Here is a 23,791-nt window from a genome sequence, read left to right as displayed (position 1 = left end):
GCAGGAAACAACTGTTAGTGGAACTCTTTAGTTTGGCACTAATCGTGCTTCAGAACAGCTCTGCATGAGGCTCAGTATGTCCAAGGTCTGAAGATCACCAATAGTGATGAGCAAATTCAAGACCAAGACCGGGATGGTCTTGGTCTTGCACTGGAACTCTTAGTCTTGGTCTTGTTCTTGCACACCCAGTCTTGGTCTTGCATGCAAGAGTCTTGCAAGTCTTGCATTTAAGAAATCTCAAGCTTTTCCTAGGTAAATTTTACTATGGATATAAGGGATAATAAACTCTACAATGCGACAATAGTAACGGAAATACAATTCATGTTTTTAAATGTAATATGGTTTAACTTTGTGTAAGTATCATGATAGTGTACAACATAGGTAATGACCTTTTCTTTTTTAATGGGTGCCCGCGCTTCACTACTTGTAAGATATGCCTAAATCACAACGTTTCGTAATCTGTTTATATTTTTTAACAGATCCAACACTTCACTGGTTCCCAAACTGGGAAGGCTACCCCTGAGACGCATGAAAGAAAATCAAGACGGCACAGATTATTGAAATACCATGAATTGCAAAATTATTTTTACACTCTAAAGGCGTCAGATTTTTCTTTTCAATCACGATTAGCTAATCCTTGTATTAATCAAACTTCCAATTAAATATTGAGATTTTGTTTTACAGATTCCAATATGTACTCTATGGGCAGAAACATTGACATTACGCAAAAGCGATGAAAAAATTGCAGGTTTTCGATACATGGGCATGGAGATAAAAGGAGAGAATTAGCTGTGTTGAACGGACAACGAATGAGGTGTTAAAAAAAAATTAGCAGTAGGGAAAAAAAGAAGAATTTTAGATATTGTTAATAGGAGGAAGAGGAACTGGTTAGGATATTGGCTGAGGAGGAACTGTATTGTGAGGGACGTGCTGGAAGATATTGTGGAAGGAAAGAAAGAGAGGGAGCGAAGGAGACTAGTTGAAGGAAGGTATTAAAACAGAAAATTGCTACGTCAAGACGAAGAGACTAGCTGAGGACCACCGAATGTCGAACCTTCTCAGTTGCATCAAGTAACCTGCCAATAAGGCAGAATAGTTATTATGAAGATGATGATATATTTAGCAATATTGACTAAAAAAGAGAAAGAGAAAATTAAAATAATAATTATTATAATCAAACATCTTTATATTTTTGAATATGTTGAGTGAAAACTGAAAAGATTCAACTGTATTTGTCTTTTGTGTAAATTCAATCTATACAATTATTTTGACTGTATTGGAAATACAAAATAACGGCATCAAACTCCAAGTTATTTGAAGTCCCACTTGTGACTTTGGATTACTAACATCAATTACCCACTTCGTTGGGTTAAACTTTAAAAAAAAATAATAATAAATTTCGTTAGTCAATCACTTTTTACTATTAGTAAAGCGCTCTGTGGTATCGGTCATTTTCGATTATTTTTATATTTCCCTCCTCCTCTCCAAGTTGCGGGGCTGAATTTGAATTTAAACGGCATCAGAAGTGTCACTGTTCGTCTCAGAGACCCCAAAAACTAAGGATTCGGCACTAATATTGGTCATTTTCAATAAACTTATATATCTCCTTAACCCCCATGTTGCGAGGTACGGCATCGGAAGTATCATTGTTCATCTCAGTGACCTCGAAAACCATGAGTTCGATATTTATAATGGTAATTTTTGATAATTTTATATATTTTGTTCCTCCCTCAAATTGCGGTGCTAAATTTGCATTTAAACTGTATCGGAAGTATCACTGTTCACCTTAGAGACGCCGAGAACTATGGATTTGACAATAATATTTGTCATTTTCGATCGTTTTTCTATATCTTCTCTTCCCTCCGCCAAGCTACGGGGCTGAACTTGGATTTAAATAGCATCGGAAGTGTCACTCTTTATCTCAGCGACCCCGAAAACTATAGACTCCATTTTAATATCGGCCATTTTCGATCATTTTTAAATATTTTTCATTCCCCCTCCCCTAAACTGCACCGTCAAGGTGATATGACAGAAACCACCTCAGGTCCGATCCTCATCTATGTTGAAAATGAGATCTAGTTCCGTGGGGTGGTTCAAGAGTTATTAAATTTTATTTATTTTTGTACATTTTCCATCCCCACCTCCTACCCTAAGTTCTACCGTCAAAGTGATTTGACAAAAAACACCCCAAGTCAGAACCTCATCTATGTTGAAAATTTGATTGAGATCGATTGGCTGGTTCAAGAGTAATGAATCCACAAACACAGTCATTTATGTTTTTATTTTTTACACACACGCACATAAGCATATATATATACCTCCTCCCCTCTCCTACGTTGCACCGTAAAAATAAACTGATAAAAATCGCTCCAGATCTGAACTTCATCTATGTTGAAAATTTGATCAAGATCGGTCGAGTGTTTGAAAAGTTATTAAGTTTTATTTATTATATATATATATATATATATATATATATATATATATATATATATATATATATATATATATATCCCTCCTTTCCTCCACCCCTAGGTACTACCATCAAAGTGAAACAAACTCTAAAAAAAAAACTTTCCAGGACCGAACCTCATACATGCTATAAAAGTTTGATTGAGATCGGTTTACGAGTTATTAAGTCACAAACTTAGTCATTGTTATTTTTATTTATATTGACTTTTGTACATCTCTCCCTCCTCCTCCTTCCCTACATTGGTCTGCCGAAGTGAACTGACAGATAACATTTCAGGCTTGAACCGCATGTATGTTAAAAATTTGATCGAGATTGGTCGTTTGCTTCAAGAGTCATTAAGTTTTATTTATTACTTTATAACTCCCTCTTTTCCTTCCCCTAAGTTTTACCGTCAAGGTGAAATGACGAACACACTCCCAGGCCCAGGAGCGAATCCAGGGGGGGGGCGATCGCACCCCCCCCCCAGAAGAGGAAAACTTTCTTATTTTATATATATAAATAAAACCCATTCCAAAGTTTGGAGCCCTTAAAAGTAGCAGTATGACAACCCACCGCCCCCCCAGAAGTCGGTCTTGGATCCGCCCCTGCCCAGGCCCAATCCTCATCTATGTTGAAAATTTGATCGAGATCGGTCGGCTGGTTCAAGAGATTAGGAGTCACAAAAATCGTCACTTTCAATTTTATAATATAAATTTATTGTTGTAGTATAATGTTATATCGTTCAATCCTCGATGTGCCGTATACCTAAGGAGGCTAAAAGTTATATTAAACAATTATTCAATGTATAAGCATTACCGGTATTACCGATGTTCAATACTACATTTCTCTTTAGTTTTGGAAAAAGAACACCACTAATATAATTTGAAATGTAATGAAGTATCTAGTTTAACGTCCCACGATTGTGCACAAGGCTAAGGGAGGCAGTGATGATGAGAAATGACTGAAATTGTGGAATGAAGAAAGTAGGAGGAAACGAAAAAATACCTAGAAAACCCACACACACAGTGTTTGTCCACCAAAAAAGTTCACATGGTGCCAGATGACACCTGTATGGCTTGGAAACGAGTAATATCTACAGAAAACGCGAACAACCGATTCAGAAAACGACATGCTGATCGACTCACACGAATTGCATAAGCTACTGGGAACACATTCACTCCAGCAGCATTTTTACTGAAGCTAAAACATCCATCTCCTTCTTTCTTACATTATATAAAAAAAATCAAGTAGTGCCGGTACTTGTGCAAGACTCCTGGTCTTGGTCTTCGTCCTGCAGGTATGGTCTTGGTCTTGGTCTTGCATCGGGATACCTGGTCTTGGTCTTGGTCTTGCATGCAAGACTCTTGCAAAAACTGCAAGACCAAGACGCTTGCGCTCATCACTAATCACCAACAACTTAAAAATACTTCTCCGCCTACTACTCTGATTAAAATTATTATAATCTATATCAGTATTGTGATTTTTCTCGTTATACGTTTTTAGCTCACAGATACGATTCGTATGAAGATATCAATTTTAAACAGTGTTTTAGTTGAAGGACAGAAGATAAGATTCCAGTTTGCCAACGACACGATGATCTATTGTGATATACGATAATTTATTAGAATGTTATATGCGATATTGTCTTTACGATAACAGGTGTACATACGATAGTTTTAAAACGCACAGTTCTTTTAAGTTTGCAGTTTTCAGTGTACAAAAAAAAAAAAAAAAATGTAGATGTGTATTAAATAATTATAAAACCAGTGGCCGCCGGTGGATTATGGTTTCGGGTGTTGCAGTACTAACGGTCGGAGACAGACGATATAAAGCGGACTCATTGACTTATCAGCATAGCTTTAGATGCAAATGTTATGTGTCATGTGAAATTCAACAAAATTCTTTAAAAAAAATATATAAATGCAAAACTTTTATCTAATTAAATCACTTGGGACGTTCAATTCCTTCAAAGTTTCCTCCCTGACAGTGAATCGAATTCCTTTTCAGATTTGATTGAAGAGAGTACGTAGCAGAGATTAGTGTCATAAAAAAAATGTACATTGAACACACTTTATTCACAGTTTATTTATGAAAATTTAAAATAAATTGAGGAACTGTATCTAGTGCAAACAATATTACTGCTTGGGGCCGTGGTGGCTCAGTGGTAGAGCGTTCACCTCTCGTACGTGGGGTCCCGGGTTCGATCCCAGTTCCCACCAAGTGAACTTTGTGGTGGAGAAACATCGTGTGCATGGGTTTTCTCGGGGTTCTCCCGTTTCCTCCCACTTCCTTCATTCCACCATTTCATTCATTTACATAATCACAACCTTCTTTAGACTAGCCGGCATAACCATGGGACGTAAAACTGGAATATTTCATTTCGTTGCAATATTACTGCCATAAGATATCCTATAAGTTCAAACTGGACTTTTTCGAACACTCTCCTGAATTGCTCTTTGCTTGTTTTGTCTAAGCATACACAATAAAATTAAATTTAATAATATAAACCAAAAGATGTATTGGTATACGAATTCCCAATGTGACATATTCATACATCAATACACACATGTGCTTAAAAGGAAAAAAAAATATATTCCAAATCATCCGTCTTGGTTGTTACGAAATGCACGATTAACACAATATACTTCCACATGAGGCGAAACAATGCACACAATGTCATACGTTCTGAAAGGAAACCTTGAAACCTGCCAGATGGAGGATCAGCATGTAACAGAAGCCAAAAGCAAAGAACGTCAAAAGAAACAGCATTGCCAGTTCTACACTCAGAAATGTTAGTGGGAAGGGTCCAAAGTATTTGAGGGAGGTCATATACGTCTACGTAATATGGAACCTATCTTATACTGCACCCGAAAAGATAATAAGAAATTCTTAATGACTGTCACCTATATTTTTTGAAAAATGATAGAACGATTATTTTTATAAGAAAAGAAAAAGTACATGATGAGGCGTAAAAAAAAAATAACCTACTTCAATCATTTCTCCGTTAAACAAGGATAGTTCGTCAGGAAAGTGTACAAATGTTAGTCAAGTTTATAAATTTTTGGAAGTCCGAACCCGGTGGACCCCCTTGTGGCTACGCCCTGATCATGGCTAACTAGTCCCAAATTCAATGCGGCGTTCCCCATCATACAATTTTTGTGGAAATTATCAAGTTTTTAAAATATACTTATTTAATAAAAGAAATATGTATATACCAAAATACTATCCACAAAATATGATTCTACATACTGACTTATTAATATTTGATTCACAAATTACTATAGAAGAAGCCTTCATTATCAATGTAATCTAAGAATTAACTTGTAAATGTGGGTCTACTTTCATTTGTTTTCTACTCTACTAGATGTTTTCTTTCTTATTTTGTAATTCTGTAAATTACTTTTTTTTAATTGTCATTATATTGATTTGCTTCAGTATGGTCCCGTAATTTAAAAACATGAATGCATAAAATCAAATTCCATTTATTAATTGCTAGTGAAATAAAATTCAGAAATCTTATTTAACGGGAAAAACATTCTCGTTCATTGGAAACCGTGCTGTGTTGCAAAAGCACTGCAACGACAGTTCCTTTAACTTCTGAGATTGGGGAATGGAGATTTAAACTTTGCTCCAATTGCCACACTGAAGTAATCTGGAATCTGGTTGTATGCTCGCTTTTTGCAATATAAATTAGAGACTCTGTGAAGGATTTTTGTTTTCGCTTTTTAAAATGGATTAACGGAACGAACAGTTACAGAAGTAAAATAAAAAAGTGTTTTTTTTTTAAAGTGTATATATGGAAGTATTAGAAAGTATTTTTTTCTGTTCTTTACTACGGTACTATTAATAATAATATTTAAAAAAATAAAATACTTTGTTCGATGTGCAACGCTGCAAGAGTAACATAGCCGCCACTGTATAAAACACACACTGAGGATTTTAACAGTACCGCTAGAATAAAGAATAATTTGAGAATTAGAAATTGGCAACCCCGAGACCATTCTTTATATTCAGTTACTTTTAAGAAGAGAGGAAATATTTTTGTTACTCATAGTAGTAATAATAAAGCTTTTTAAAGAAAATAAGAAATAATATGAAATTAAACGAAAATCGACAATTTTTATTCTGTCGTTGGCAACTCTGATAGGTAGGAATATTAAATGAACTGTCATTGAAAATTTTTTACTTAAAATTGTCATTTTTACAGAATTGATTGGCATACAACCACCATAAATTTTGGTAATTACACTCTTCATATCAATGTCAAGTAAGAGAAGGATACTTTCAGGCATAACGTGTTAGTATACTGAATTTAATTTTTATTACCTACTGTATGTACTGTACAAATTTACTTCATGTGTGCACAACGCTTACGATTATAACTGGTTCTTTTCCTACACATTGAAACACTAGAATTCATATTACTGTTATGAACACTGGTTTAAGACTTAATCAAGTGCAGATTGGAATAGCTCAATGTGGTAATCAAGAGAGTGTCGTGCGGGTTAAGTTTAGGCACACCACTCAATATATATATTAATTGTTGTACTAATTCCCTTTTTATTGTCCTCCAAAAAAATTTACGCTGAGCGAACTTACCGCAAATAGTATAGCTAAATTCAATGAGGTCACTAGAAGTTAAAAAAGTACTTTTTTTTTTTTTTTACTTTTTTCTAAAAATAAAGTCCATGTGGATGTGTAGAAAGCGACCAAACTTCTGGGTGGCAATAAAAATACACCAATGCTATGTAACTCGAATTAAGTTGCGAAGTTGGTCGTCTCTCCTAACAAAATTTTGAAAATTTACCGGGAAGAAGTGAATAATTTGCTCAGTTTGTACTTGGTAAAATGAGGGCGAAACATATTATTATTTATAAGCGGATATAATCATGGAACTGTTATCAAGCGGAAATAACTATTTCAGGAGTATGTTTAGTACAAGGTGTGCAGAAGCATGCAAAAAAAAAAAAAAAAAAAATGCAGAATTTACAGGAGAAACGAATGATACAAGTACTTAGACGTTAGATAACGTAACCAAATCTAATCTAACATAAACTAACCTAAACTGACCTAAATTAGTAGAAATAAACGAAATCTTATCATTTCTTGGAAATTTATGCGAGACCCCTACATTAATATAGCATAAACTAAACTAACCGAATGTGAACAGAAATTACCAAAATTGTAACATTTTTTTGAGAAAAGAGCTGGAACCCTTCTGCTTAACATAGGCCCTGTTTCACACGAGGTTACTGAATGGTAGTATGGTAGGAAAGTAATGCGCATTTCTATTCTGAATGTGGCTACAGGTGTACAGAAGCACTTCAGTTTTTATCGTTACGCAGAGACGGGAATTACATACTGTTAAGTTTAACGGAATGAATACAAACTTCAGTAACGCGCTCCGACACTATCCTACTTATCCCTACCGTACTGTACTCTAATCTATCCTTTTAAAGCGGTCCTAAAAACTGGTAGTTTTTATAAGTTTTATTATGCCATTTTTGTCGAAAGGCAAACGGATGACCCAACTTCGGAATAAATGCCTGTACCGATTCAGTTGAAAGCGAAGATGAAGGGCCCGCACGGAGCGCTTTCACAGAGAAGAGACGCGCGAAAAAAACGAAAGTACCGCGAGTTAACTCAGGAACAAACGTAAGTTGGATAAAAGGTTCTGGTAAGCACGCTCATACCGCACTGTATTTTTCTTCCTAGTGGTAAAAGTTTTACAATCGTGGTCTTAATCATGTGTGCATAAAATATTTTATTTTTTTCCTGTGAAGAGATGCAGCAGAAAGGCAAATTAGTATTTTACATGTGATTTTCATATGCAGTCACTTGTTTTAACCGGAAAATAACGTTTACGTTGACTCGCAACTCAACAGAATGCATCGAAATGACTTTGGAAGTGCGAGTATGACTGTCCGATCGACCCCTGAAAACCTTTACATTTACTATATATACTTTTGTGTAAATAATGTTTACCAGGCAAAGATATTCAGGCTAAACGTCTTGAACTATTCATTTATCAATCGTTTGATACTATCTAGCGTCCTTCGGTACAAGCCTTTTTTCGTAGATTCAAGCCTTGCCGCTTCCTTATCGATTACGAAACAATTTTCTTGCGTTAGTGGAACACAAAAAGTCTTTAAAATTTTACGAGATTATTTTCTCGAAAAGACTCTAGTTCAGCGTTTCCCAACCTTTTTCAACTTGCGGCACACTACGGGTGTTACCTGGATTCTCACGGCACACTTATAGATATTATCATTTGTAAATATAAAACACAGTGGTATTTTTTTTTGTGATTATTGAGAAGAAAGAAGAAAGCTCTTTCACTGTTTTTTACCCCTTGGTAAATTATTATGCTTATTTTTTATTCTAATTAGAAATAGAAAACATGAAAAATAGAAAATGAATTATTGGACTCAGGTTTCTAAAAATTTGCTTTCTGTTTAAAACCTGCATCCAACCTTTTACTAAGAAGGAAGATCACTAAATAACGAACAAACAAACAAATTTCTTTTACTTTTAAAACATAAATATGGGTAATATGTCGAAAGGATTGAATGATATTTTAAATTTTCAAGTTACGAAATAGTCTGCAACAATAAAAAAGCAATAATGGTCATAATAATTCTAACAAATATTTTTTTCAACATTAGAAATGTACAGAACAGTAACTCGGTATGAAACTTAAAATTGTAGATTCATAGTAGAGGTTCGTAGTAATGTGAAATACAAATATCCATTTTTCCCTATGTTTTGCAATTTGATTGCTATAAAATGAATAATTTTGTTTCGATTCCTCACGGCACACTAGCGGCCCATTCAAGACACATCAGTGTGCCGCGGCACACCGACTGGGAAACTCTGCTCTAGTTCAATGCCATAACATACATTCCGTAATGTTTTAAATCTATACTGTAAAGAATGACAAGCATCATGGAAACTTGTGTTGTGTAAGGGGATGAAGAATTGCTTTTGTCTGTAATAGTACAGAATATATTTCCATTATTTATATACATAATGTGACTAAACGACACTAGTACCATGACTGATTTTTTGAATATTACAAGCTTTTATTATTATTTAAAGTATGTTCAGCTCGTAATTTAAGTATATCCTCTACAGTAACTAAAATAAAGAATATATTTAAACCTGTAACATCACATCTTACGTATTACGCGCTCAGCAAACCCATGTACCTGTTATATGTATATACTTCTAAACTATGCTCAAAATAAATATTAGAAAATTTACAGTACGAATTTATCTGTCCTTCGGTCTGTAGGTATCAGAACAAAGATAGTATGAATTTCCAGTAAACTGTTAGTTTGAAGTTGATTCGGCATCAAAAGAACATATGGCGTCAAATACGTTAACCCTTGACTCAAATTGTGAGTGGTACAAGTCGAGCATTTCCGGTTTCAAAGTTGATAAACATAGAAAAAAAAAAAAGACAGCTACAAGTGATTATCTGGAATCGATTTACTGTCTAGAAGCTATGTGCCATTTGTACCCACATTTTGTTTACTACCGGAAGTAATATCAATTTAGTCCCACATTCGCTTCTAGTATAGATCTCCAGAGAGCAAAACTGTAAGAGATTCGAACAACCGGTTTCATGAAATTGATTCAGCATACTAACAATGGGTTCCATACACTCCGTTAACGGTTCAGATCTGAAGTAGTCTGTTCAGTTTCGGTTTCAGCGTTAATCGTCACAGAACAAAAACTGTAAGAGGTAGTAAATCTGTTTCTCAAATCGAATTAACGTTTCAATGTGTTTCGTCCATCCTCTACAAACCAAAAAAAAAAAAAAAGGAGCTGGGATGTTACCCAACAAGCTGATCCACAAGTCAAGCAAGAAAATCTTAGAAGTAAATTCATACTACATTATTAACGAAAAAATTTCTGAGTTATATAATGTTCCAGAAATACCTTAGCTCTGTCTTATTTGGTTCGTGTTAATCGTATTGTCTTCGTGTGCATCTATGATCTTTGCTTTTATCAAGTTCATGTGCTTATTCGTGTTTTATGAATTCTCATAAATTTGTGACTTTGCGTTTGTGTTTGATTGTGGAAAGCAACAGAGTTTTATAATGTAAATTTTCGAATTTACTTATAAGAATGTTGGTTACTTGATAAGGTTATGCAATTAAATGTCAGCGTATTTATACTCAGCGATTAAATATTTACATGTTTTTTTCTTTTCTAGCTTAATTCCTATGCTGCAACGAAAAATAAACCTTATTTGTAAATAAAAATAAATACCCTTGCAAGTTTATTTATAATTAAAGATATAGGTTTCTGAAATTAACTCGAGGAAAATTATAGAACTGAGTGTATCTATTCAAGGATTTGACATATTAACCACAGTAATAGCATCATGGAGGAAGAGTCAAGAAACGGAAATGAACCGTGTTCTACAGAAGCTGGAAAGCCTCCCTCTGTTGAAACTGTTTATATAAAAGAAGAACCACATGATCAAAGTGAATCATTCATCCATGAAAATTCAGATTTAATGTCGAACATGATTAAAGATGAACATTTAACTGAGAATTCGGAGTCACTGTTAGGAAGCATTGTAAATGAACGTACCAGAGATGACACGGAAACAAAAGTACCACATCCTAAATGCGAGAACACCTTTGATGATCGAAACGTAATAATTACGCCGAGTTGTGCTCCAGGAGATATTTCAACAAAGTCAGATATTGATAATCTGAGTAGTTCGAGTGTATGTGATAGTAGACTTGAAACTGTGAACAACACATTAAGTGAGATAAATGCATCGAAGGATTCGAGGTAAGTGTATTATCTATATTTTTCTTTGTGAATATAAATTTTAATTGCAAGGAAAAATATGAAAAAAGTGAAGCTTATTAGACTAATATGGCGTTGCAGCATTCGCTCTGATGCGAGATAACATTGTAAATGGACGCAAGCAAAATATTACAAAATTCCGAGAGAAGTTTCACAAAGAATATTACAAAGTTTTATTCAGTACTGTGAGAGGTGTGGAGACGGGAATCTGCGTCGAATTCGTCTTCAAAACGGACTATAGACGTTCAATTATATTTAATTTTATGGACTAGTCGCGTCTTAGAATGTGTTCAGCATCATCTAGATTTTTCATCAGCCAGACGCAAGAGCATCATATATGAGTGTGCGGCCGAGTTATGTTTCTGAAATATAGACTCATTGCCCAGAAAAACATCCAGAGTACGGATGTACACACTAACCTAAGATGCGATATAATCACGCGTGGTAACGCAATAGATAAGTGTCTGCTCAGGATCCAGTGGAAACTAGTACCTTGCTGTCCAGAGAATCATAGATCGTTTGTGATGTTTAACGGTTGGGCAGAAACATTTTAGATGATACACTCCTTGAGGCATTTGTCACACGGTTCGAAATAAACTAAACAAAAACTCATCTGGCTATATCGCGTTTTCAGTTGTCATCAGCGGTACATATTTCATGTTCGCAGTACTATTGATATTGTACTAAAGGACTTACCAGCGTTTCACTCTGGGAACCTGACCTTGTATGTCCACGTAATGCAACTTGTGGTGGACGTAATTGTGAATGCATATTCTTAATTTTCTCGTCACCATCGAATGTAACCGCACGAGGGTTCTCAGTGACAATCGCCTCCAAGTTTTCTTTCGACTTCGTCGACATGGTTTAGCCGTGAGTTTTGCAGACCGTTATTATCTTAGACCCTTTTCTTCGTAAGAAAATTGCCATCTAAGTTGCTCTAACACTACATAGCCAAGGTCAGTAATTTGCATTCCTTTTCAAATTAGAAAGTTCGTCCGCTTTAGATTATCCTCGCCAGTTCAGTGCACTACATACTGCCTTTCTGCTGCTTCTCACATACCACAGAACTTTCCTTAACATCGCGGTCAATAGTCTTATGCTGCTATAAACGTTGTCAGCTTTGGATATGAATGTGTGTAACGCTAATTATTTCGTGAACTTTGTTACATATGCCCTGATTCTAAATGTTTCTGTAATACACGAGACTATCTGGAATAATTCAACGCAATAATGCATTTCAAATATATAATGTTATCTTTGAATGTAAAATTTTTTCAACATCTTAAAATTTTGTACATTCAATTTACACAAGATGGTTCCTCGTTATATCTATATCTTTCTAGTTACTATAGCAACGACATTAAAACAAGTAAACAAATCGTCATAGCGACCGTAACAAAATCTCAATATAATGCAAAATATTTAAATTATTTCTCTATAATTTCTTCTCCTTAATAGCTTGTACCTCTTTAAGTACCTCATTTTGACCGTAAATACAAAAAATACTTAAAAGTACATAAGAATTATACATTATCGTTGTATAATGGCTCCCGAATTACTAGGACTTCTTTACATTGATCACAATTAAAGAAAGAATCCTAAACCGTTAGACATTTCGTATACAGTAGTTACCTCAGTTTTAGATAACCCTCGTATATATATAAAAATTACAATTCATAAAACAACATATTTTCATTTTATCCCAATATCAATTTTATATTTATTCCATAATCAATTTTATTTTAAGTTTGTAAAAGTACCGACGATGAGGAGATATTCAAAATGTGGTACGTTTGTTGTTTATTTTTAGGCCCTAAATAAATTCTTTAATTCGATACCATTTATACATATTAACAATAAGGTTGATGCACGTTAAAATACAATTTAAGCTATTTCATTTATTTGGGCATAGCTAACATAAATGTGATAGACAATATTTGTATCGATACATAGATGTAATTCAAAGAATATGAGCGAAGTAGAATTACAATGAAATCAGAACAATATTCAAAGTGAAAGAAAACAAAAATTGATTATAATGACAAAAAGAATAACACTTTCAAGCAGACATTATTATTAGTTACCATTATTTAAAAGATTTAAAATAATTTCGTTTAAATTACTGTTTTTATATTCTTGCGAGCCCATTGGTAACGTGGCTTTAACCCAGTCCACTTGAACTATATGTGCGTTAATTGACATTACTAAAAGATTCGATTAGGTTACATTGAATAGCAGAATCTTGACTACAGTCCTGTGTGTTGTTTATTTCACTAGCTCTTTGGTTTCTATTTCGAAAATATCTGCCACCTAAATAGTTATTGCGGAATCTGGCAATAAGTGAGCATTTAACTCGATTATTTACATTATTTTTAGAAACGGTACTATTACTATTTCTGTTTCTTCTGAAGTTAGGTTCTGTCGTATAGTCGTTACGAGTAAATCTAACATAATCTCTTGTACTAGGATCACAGTTCTCTCTAGCATGTATATTTCGAACAGGAATATAATTAGCTTGATTTGTATTACTACTATTTTGCAATCTAACTTGACTCGTAATTTTGAACGACTAGAATTAAATGATTGATATTTATACATTGTAAAGAGATTAATACTTGCCGAAGCATAAACGGTAGTAATATTCGTACTGAGGCGATAATACGCGACTCCTGTTAGTAAGGATTCATTTGTTTCAAATCATTATACACTGCGATCACAAAATCAGTAAGCCTCTTATCAACTTTTGAATCAAAATGTTGATTCCTGCTCTGAGCATCCCTGTCTGCTAACATAAAGTCATTTTCGAAATTAGCTAGAAAGTCATTTTTTAATATCAGAATAGTTGCGTAAATTACCGCTAACTGCCTTAAACCATACAAAAGAGGTTGGTAACAAAATATGTGGTATTATCTTAAGAAAATTGTCCTTACCTATTCCTATTAACTCGCACTCTTGCTCAAAATTTTCTAGAAACATACTTGCAGCAATATCTTCTGATCTGCCACGAATTTGGTTAGTGATCTTACCTGTATTTCACTAAATTTCACTTTTAGATGTCGTTTTCTGTGCATATGATTCCTGCGAGGTGTCCTCCTGTCTTCATTCTCCGTATTTGAAATGGTATCTTCCCCGTCAGAACAAACTTCGGATGAATTGTTGTGTTCTTCGCAGTGTCTTGGTTAAGGTCTCGTGTATTCATCACGCACAGCATTGAAGGCAGAATCAGGATTACAGATGGCCGCATTGATCTTCTGTTTAATAGTATGGAAATGGATTTCTTCCTACAATCTTCGAATTTTATTAGCATGTTCGTTTACTTCGGTTTCAACTACGTGAACATTACTTTTCACCAGTGCAAACATATGAACAATCTGTTCCATTCTATTATCAGTTACTTCCAATTCGGTATTTATGTGGTCCAATTTGGAATCCAATTCATGTCGTATTTGTCGTGTAACTTGTTCCAACCTGGTGTCTAATTTGGAATCCATTTGTTCCAATCTGGTGTTCAATTTGGAGTCAATGTTTCGTGTTACTTGTTCCAACCTGGTGTCTGCTTTTGAATTCATTTATTCCAATCTGGTGTTCAATTTGCAATCAATGTTTTGTGTCACTTGTTCCAACCTAGTATTCATCTGTTGTGACATGGAATTCATTTGTTGCCCTAGCTGATGTAAACGTTTAACTACATCTGATGAAGTTTCACTTCCAGGAACATTAACTTCTTCAATTCCGGTATTCACATTCATTATGGATCTTCTGTACATTTTTCTTTTATTACGAAGCAATACATAATCCGTGATGCTGAGAGATAGTTTACTTTTTCTTCTAACTGATTTCCAAAGTCCACGGTTCCGGCACCATATAATATGTAACGCTAATTCCGTCGTGAACTATGTTACATATGCCCTGATTCTAAATGTTTATGCAATACACGAGATTATCTGGAATAATTCAACGCAATAATGCATTTCAAACATATATTATTATCCTTGGACATATAACCTTTTCGACACTTTAGAATGTACATTCAGCTTACACAAATTGGTTCCTCTTTATATCTATATCTTCCTAGTTAATATAGCAACGACATTAAAACAAGTAAACAAATCGTCATAGCAATGATAACAAAATTTCAATATAATACAAAACATTTAAATTATTTCTTTATAATTTCTTCTTTTTCTTCTTGATAGCTTGTGCCTTTTTCAAATAGCTCATTTTGCCCGTAAATACAAATAATGCTTAAAAGTACAGTATATAAGAATTATACATTATCCTTTTATGTGATTCATACTGATGTGAAAGAAGTGATGCATGTGCCATCGAAAATTACCTTTCCTAATAAAGTGCAATGTGTGAACAAGGCATTCTCTACAGTTGGTAATTCCCAGATACGTTAATAACAGAATTCTTAGATACGCTCTGACTTAAAGGTGGATTCAAGTGGAGAGAAAGAAAAGTTTGATAACAGTCTGTACTGAATACGCCAGGGCAGTGTAAAGTATTAGTAAACGCAGCATTGACGGTAGCTTGTGTTCATAATAACGCCTGCTACGATGGTTGTTTCACGTTATTTTCGCACTTTTTTTCACGTTCCGGAGTGAAATAATACATAACACCACGTGTTATTCCGAACACGAGGAACCGTGAAGCTCGCAATACCTAACACCTCTCATCTCATGCATTCAGAATTCACTGCTGTCAATGCTCAAATTTTCCTGCTCTGGATAAGTCAGAGCATTATCTGAGATCTGTTGGGAGCACACCTGGAAGATATGCCGTCCACTCCCATTTATTATTACTGAAATATACAATTTTAGATTACATATGTGTGTGATTCTCTTACGCTGATATGGACCACATCTCCACGGTTTCTCATGTTCGAAATAACTCGTATTACAATGTAGTTTTTGTTCTACGCCTTTGAGCAGCTGGGAAACATAACACTTTTCTGCAGGTTCCTTCGTACTTTTTCTATCTTGCTCTCAGTCTTTATTGTCCCAGTACTCTAATAAATAGATTTATTATCTAGATTTTTCACATTTAGGCGATAATGCAATCTTCCATATTTAAGTATGCATCTAAAATATTAAATACTAAAAGTACAGCACAATTGGGTCGTGGTTCATCCTTTCCCAGTGTTATTCATGTAAGGTGTTTTGTTATTTCTTTCTTTTGCTTTGGTAAAGTCATTTGATTGATTGAGACCAAAGGCGGAAATTTTATCTTTATTTTTGATTCGGTAATTTTGGCACCAAGAAATGAAGCAGACGGAAATTTTGGCAAACGAAAAATCGAAGCAAACGGAAGTGCAGATAAATTATAATATACTCTGAATATAATAGATATTTAAATTCACGTGTTACAAGCTAACTCTTCCAGCAGGAAAAATCAAACCAGTGACGAATGCAAAAACACCAGGAAAACATAATATTGGGAACTTTATTGCATACTCAAAGGAAGTCAGAATAATTCCCTAATGGGTTTGAATTTAGTTTTCTGCCTTCATAGTTACAACAAATTAATAAAAGAATTAAAATAACATATGATTTACAATAATATATGGTTCACAATATTACCAATTGTAACACATTCCAATTTATCTTTATCTTTTGTTGTGCACAACATTAATTAAAATCATAAACTTATTCTTCCATACTATGCATTTCGTCATTGTATGCGAAGCAGAAATCTCGAAATATTTTTCGCAAGTGCTGGTAGATTCGCTTCATCTTCTTAGTTGGCTTTGGTGAACCGAATATATCTCGAAAGGAGATTATACTTCACATCATATAATGATGGTCTCGTTTATTCGTACATTGTAATTTACGCATACTGTAAATTTCTTAAGTTCTTCTTCTTAAGCAATTAAATGTAAACCGATGGAATTGCGAAGAGTGTATCCACTGAGTATTTGGCACAATCTTGTAGAATGCAAAAGATACATAGACCTCAAAAAGTGTTCAAAATCGCGGGGTTGCAGTGGCCCAGTGGTAGAACGTTCACCTCTGGTTCTTGGGGTCCCGGGTTCGATCCCAGCCCCCGCCAAGTGAACGTTGTGGTGGACAAACACCACGTGCGTGGGTTTTCTCGGGTTTTTCCCGTTTTCTCCCACTTTCTTCATTCCACCATTTCATTCATTACTCATCACCGTCTCCTTTAGCCTAACCGGCATAACCGTGGGACGTAAAACTCAAAGATTTCATTTTCATTTTTCTTTAATCGCCGAATAACTTTAATAGGGTCATGTGAAATGTTGCTGTTCGTAGTGACTATGTTATTACTCTCATTCGCGGAATTTCAATAGTTAAAATTCAATGAGGAGTTCTCTATCAGTCGTTCAAAATATATTGCACGGTCGTGCTGGTCGATTTACTGGCTAGCGTGGAGCGCGTGGACTAAGGGTTGATTATCAGTGGATAAGCTAAGGAAGTTAATATCATCATCATACATTTTCATTAATAATCCACCTCCTTTACTAAAGGTTATGAACATGTCGTATTTAACAAAAAGAAAAATCGTTTTGTTTTATATTACTGTTTCTTGAGAGTAAATTTATGCTTATTTATTTTATGTTATTTATTATCCTTTTCGTGAAATATCTTTTATGTACGCTTCATACTTAAGCTTAGTATTTTACATTTTTTATGTTATATATGAACAGCACTTTCTTCAACATTTCAATTCTTTTCTGTTTTTAATGTGCACCATGTGTCGTCCATTACCTTTATCGTGAGGAGTGCCAATTTTCCATCTGCTGAACTCCTCACTAACCGTAACCATTTACTCTTATCAATGAACAGTACGATAGTTAGTGTTACCTAGTGTAGCTGGAAGATACTTCTAGTAAAGAGCGTATAAAGAAGGAACATTATACATTTTTCTTTCTTTTTTTTTAGATCTTTACTCGAACATTCACTCGAAGTTTAAGTGTCCGTTTCTAATCCCCCGTCGTGTCCAATTTGATAACATATTTGTTTTCTGTGCTTATGGATACAGGTTCTATTCTCGACAAGATACCTACTCATATCAAAGCTCCGGGCTTTCGTTTAGACCTCGCTGTAAACAGTTGCTTTAGTCTGAAACAATACTGGAATATTAAATTTCAAATTCGATATTTAAAAAAGGGGTAAGCTCTGATCAAATTTTGCAGCACTTACGATGCAGTTGCAAAAATATAGCAATATCCGTGATCCCATAAAATTAAACACTGGTAATGCTGACTTCCACCTGCTCAATAACGTATTATACTGGATAATAATTCGTTTTCTTTTCTCAAATGTTTCACAAACTAGTAATGGCCCCACCTGATCTAACTTTTTATTATTACCTACTGAAATTTTGCATATGCTGATATAACCGCTACCAGGTTATAGAAATATTTTTGTGGACACTCTGTATATTTCGTAAAGTCAGTGATCATTATTTTCGATTTATACTATATTCTGCAACGCACATAAGTTCTTTCTTCGGTGGGAATTGCTTCTTTCCCACACAATTGGACAAAGAAGTCTTTCATCGTTTTATCATATATATATTTAAAACGTTGCTTTTGGTGAGAATATTTCAGCGAATGACTAACCATTTCAGTGTTTCTCCCTGACTTATTATATGCACAGTGTATATTCTGCAGTTATTTGGAACTGAATTAAGTGCTTTCTTTAATCGCTTATGGAAACATTATAATAGATTAGAGAAATACGGGCTGACCAGATGTTCAGCAACCAAAGTGGCACCAACTGCGTTGTTCTGCAGTCCGTTATCAGTACTTTCTCACGCCAAAGTTATTGCCGTGTCTAGTGAATTATAGGCAGTTGACTAAAATTAACATAAATTGTTTTCCGTATTCTGTTTGTATGTTCGTACAGGTGAGTTAACTGAGTGATTTTTGAAATGAACTGCCAGCCTTTTTTAGTTGATCATTGCAACCCGTAGCTTGAGCTTGGATGCTCAGAGAGTTTGACTCCAGGTCTGGAAGCCGTAACCCACGCATGTCGTGTCGAGCTTCAGATACGACTTTTTGTGAAATGGCACAAGCTATTTAGCCGGCGAAGGACGATTTCTTACGGCTAGCCCCAACTATTGAAGTCCCAGGTTCATAAACCTAGTGCGCTAAAAAGTTATATACGCGCCCTCCAATATCAGTATTGAACTGTGGAGACCTTTTCGTTTATTTGCTGAAGATTCACCTTTATGCTGCAGGACTGTTCAGCGTAACAACTGGATTCATCGTGGGACGATCCAGACAACTTTTCCCCAGTGCTAACCCCCCAAGTGTGTCAATAGTGTGTGAGAAGCATTTGTAGTGATATCTGAATTATAATCATATATATATATAAAGGGCTATATTACCCGAAAAGGGCAAAGTGTGATTTCAGCAACGAAAATTATTGCATATATCTAGTGTTCAGTGTTGTGTCCATTCCTCTTCGCTATTTTTTTTAAATAGTGTTCTAATAAATAAGTATAGTGTTATTTAATCCAGTGTGTTTTCGTTGTTTGTATGAGTGATGTTTGTGTGCGTTATGGTCTGGATGACCGTCTGATCGTCCGTGAGGTTTTCGAGACGAGACACCCGAACCTCTCGGCGCCTAATGCTCATCTCATTATTGAGACCGACGAGCGATTTGGAAACAGTTTGTAACCTTCCTTGGAAAGGTTCTTCATCTTCCTGTCCAGGTAAGTTAAAGTATCAGGAGTATACTTATTGGTAGTACCACGAGCCACGGACAGCGACCAGATTACACGGACTGGTTACAAATAAATGGGAGCCCGAACAGCGACCAGAACTCCAGCCGGTTACACTTACTCAGGGACCAGGGAATGCATAGGACTACTCAGGATACATAAGATTACCTGGGTTATCCAATTTGGGACCCATGCCCCATAGCGTTAGTGCGAATGAGTCAGAGGTAGTTTGGCCCGGAATTGCATCAATTATTGAACGCTTGCTTATGCTTACTCAGGGGCCAGGGAATGCATCGGATCACTGAGGACACATATAACCACCTTGATCCACGTGACAAGAGGGGGACGTATAGGACCTCATTTCCTTTGATAAGTATAAAAATATCGAAATTCGAACGATTTTTTTGAAACTTATCCTATTATTTTTGATGAGACATTTTCGTTGTATAATTGAGTACAATGGTTCACTTTTTAAATTTGGGAGTCATCGTTCCCTTTCATGAGTATTAATGATTGATTTTTGGGCCCTATTAAGTTATATGATTATATGGAGGCGTAGTTAAGATCATTCGCTTAAATTTGATATATACTTCGTCATCCATTTCGTTCCACCTCAGGGATGAACATAGATACCTTACATATGTTGATTATTATGTTATAGACATTGCAGTCATCTCGAGTTTGATCCTTGCTGCTAATTTCAGGAAATTTTGAGTTTAACGTCTCCCGTGAAAACGATGGTGATGAGAAATGGTAGGATGAAACAGGAGAACACATCATAAACTTACTTGGCTGAGGATTGAAGCATTGATTACACATCAGAAGTAAGCGCTGAGCCACCGTACTCCATTGAGAAGTTTAATTTGTTGATTACTGTTATAGACTTTGCAATCGTCCGAGTTCCAATGTTGGTGTTTGTTTCAGGAAATGAGGATTTTATTGTCCCTCTCGAGGCTAAGCGAAACGATGATGAGAAATGATAGGACGAAACAGGGGAAACATGAACTTACTTCGTTGTGGATTGAAGCAGAAACCTCACACATTGGAGACAAGCGCTAAACCATCGTACTCCATTCAGTGCGAGCAGCTTTACGTATGAAAAGAACACGAGCAGATTTAAACAGATTGTGTTACATTGCACATTTCGGTGCGAGCAGTTCTCATACTAGGTTTACGTTTCACACAAAGGGCTTTAGAAGATATAGCGACTGAAATCTCCGTTTTTACTTTCGGATGCATAATTGCGCTCTTCTCCAGTGAATTGTTTGCTACGTCACGACAAAATTCTTATCAAAATGCTTCCATGGGTAAAATCATCATATACTTTCGATGCCATAGAATATTATTGAAGACTTTTGGCACCACATCTACTACTAGAAATGCTACGATAAATGCTTCCGTCTAAAACTATCCTTAGAGCCAAGCGCTGAGCCACCATGCTCCATTCACTGCCAGCAGTTTTCATAATAGGTTTATGTTTCGCATAAAAAAGGAGATCTGTGTTACCATTTTTTTTACTTCGTGTACGACTTTGACCTTAAAGGAAACCTTGGTGACTCAGTGCTAAGCGTTGGCATTAAAACGTATAAACATCTTATTGTTTAGTTGGCTGTATTTAGAGATGAATGAGACGTTTAGGATTGTTGGTTCGAATCTAGTTGTATTCGCTGTAACTCAGTGCTTTAGCAATACTACAATAATAGTTGCATGATTTTTCCAGTGTTGCCAACACTATCAAAATGAATCGATTAATTTAGTCGGAGCAGTTTCGTGACGAAAACTGATTTTCGTTTAGTACAAAAATTTTTCTGAAACAATTTTGTTTTGTACACAAAAAATTTTCTGAAACAGTTTTTGTTTCGTACACAAAAAAAAATCTGAAACAAAATTTTGTTTCGTACAAAAAAAATTTTGAAACAGTTTTTGTTTGTACACAAAATTTCTGAAAACAATTTTGTTTCGTACACAAACATTTTTTTTTCGCACACGAAGAAAGTTCTGAAACAAAAAAATAGTTTGTTTTTTACTCAAAACATTGATTTCAGAAATTTTATTTTATCGGTAAATTCATTCAGAAAAGAAATTGAAATCGTAATACAGAAAAAGAATTTGATTTTAGGAAGTGAAATAGAATACAGAATTTTATTTTCTTCATGTTTCTGTACATTTATTTTTAGCATGTGAAATAGAATACAAGATTCCTTTTTCTCCATGTTTGGGTGCATTTATTTTTCTTCAAATAAAGATGTGTGTGATACGGGTACAAATTCTGTAAAGAGGAAATAATACATATGAATATACGTGGTAATATTTATTTGTTTCCTGTAAAAGAAGAAAAACAGATTATTAGCATCTACCAAGAACATAAACTAACTGATCAAGAGAGAGTGAGGTGAGAAAAAAAAAAAGCAAATGTGATGTATCTAAATTCATTTTTTCTCCACTGGTTTGTGCAAGGTGATGTCATCTTCTCAGCTGAGTTTGTTTCCACTAGCATCAGAAAAAAACTCGTTCATCGTTAAAGAATGTCTCGTGTTACGGTTGACACTTAGCCCGTCTTTGGGAGGTGATATTGGTGGGATTAGGGAAAATAAGGCTGTTGTTCTCTTTTGGCTTTTGTATATCCATAGGGTAATGTGTCGTATGTAACTGGTATTAATCGGCGTTTTTTTATAATTGAAACTGTACTTTTCTTTAGATTTTGTGAGATGATGATGATCGTGGGTGGCTTGATTTAACTTTGGCTTGCTGTATAATTGAATGTGAATACATAATTCGTTGATTTCGTGTCGGGTCGTAGATTTCTAAAGCATAATGTTTTGGGCCACCAGACACGAAGTTTTTAATGTATGATATTGGTCCAATTGATTCCAGTTCATTTGACATTGAACCAAGAAGTACTTCTGTGTCTATTGTGGGCTCTGATGGTCGCTGCGTGAATATCACGGAATCTGTATCGAAATATAGTACTCTTTCTTGCAGCACTCCTAAATATTTGTAGAGTTCCAAAGAGCGTGACACGTTGTAAATGCTCCAAGGACAACATTAGCATTCTGATTTTGTACTGGAACATCATCTTCATACTGCTAATAAAGGTATAAGAACGAATCATTGACAGGTAAAATTTGGTTGACTTGTATATCTGGAGCAATTAATTTCTGATACAGTTCTTTGGAGTCGTTATTGATGATCGTTTGGCTGAAATTGTCTCTTATAGCGAGTCGTCCCCAGATGGCATTCAAACAGCGTTTTGCAAGACTACGACATGCTGAATTTGTCATTATATTTGCTGCATCTAAAGTTATGCCTTCACGTTGTTGTAACATTTGAATATACTGCTTCTTTTCTTCTTCGGTGACACAATTAGCTGGCCATCCAGAAGCTTCCAGCTTGGATTTCAAAAATGTGTTAATGTATTCGCTGAATAATCCACCAGTCTTGGTTTCAGGATCATATACGGTCTTAATCCCAAATTTAGTAAATTTCAATTACTTGATACCCAAGTTCAATGGCTTTTTGAATTTCTTAGCACAACCACGTTTTTTAAGACTTCTTTTACTGTCGGAATGTGTACATTCAGAATCTTGATTTAATGCTGTGGCACAAGAAGCACAAAGTGGAAACAACAACTTCTTATTTGAGCGAAATGGCAGTACTGGATGAAAGACATTTCTGCTAGGCATAATCTTTAACTTGATTAAACCATTGACATCTTGAATGGTGGGCATATTTGGATCTCCCTGTAGGTAAATTCGTGGGCGTCCTCCTGGATACCGTCCACATTTATTGTCATATGGATACAGTGAAACAATATCCAAAAAT

At 35.1% G+C, this 23,791-nt stretch overlaps 2 protein-coding genes across 6 annotated transcripts in view; one reads left to right on the top strand and one right to left on the bottom strand.

The window, feature by feature from the left end:
- Positions 1 to 6,142: 6,142 nt before the first annotated feature.
- Positions 6,143 to 23,791, top strand: part of LOC145691038 (uncharacterized) — a 49,168-nt gene continuing 31,519 nt past the window's right edge. For 2 of the 5 annotated variants that reach the window (XM_081766632.1, XM_081766628.1), the window contains exons 1-2: positions 6,583 to 6,688; positions 10,671 to 11,260. In XM_081766632.1, coding sequence (XP_081622758.1) covers positions 10,842 to 11,260 — 419 coding nt within the window. In that variant the 5' untranslated portion in view covers positions 6,583 to 6,688; positions 10,671 to 10,841. Of the gene's footprint in view, positions 6,747 to 10,670; positions 11,261 to 23,791 lie in introns of all 5 variants that reach the window. The other 3 variants (XM_081766630.1, XM_081766629.1, XM_081766631.1) reach the window with 3 other exon arrangements.
- LOC145691039 (uncharacterized) overlaps positions 22,126 to 23,791 on the bottom strand; it is a 65,421-nt gene continuing 63,755 nt past the window's right edge. Inside the window, exon 3 of the mRNA XM_081766637.1 lies at positions 22,126 to 22,238. Coding sequence (XP_081622763.1) covers positions 22,205 to 22,238 — 34 coding nt within the window. The 3' untranslated portion in view covers positions 22,126 to 22,204. The remainder of the gene's footprint in view (positions 22,239 to 23,791) is intronic.

The sequence above is a fragment of the Thermobia domestica genome, chromosome 7 (genome assembly GCF_964235325.1).
Source record: "Thermobia domestica chromosome 7, izTheDome1.hap1.1, whole genome shotgun sequence".
NCBI classification, from domain to species: Eukaryota; Metazoa; Arthropoda; class Insecta; order Zygentoma; family Lepismatidae; genus Thermobia; species Thermobia domestica.
Note: the sequence above shows the minus strand (reverse complement) of the source record. Positions and strands in the feature narration are given on the sequence as shown.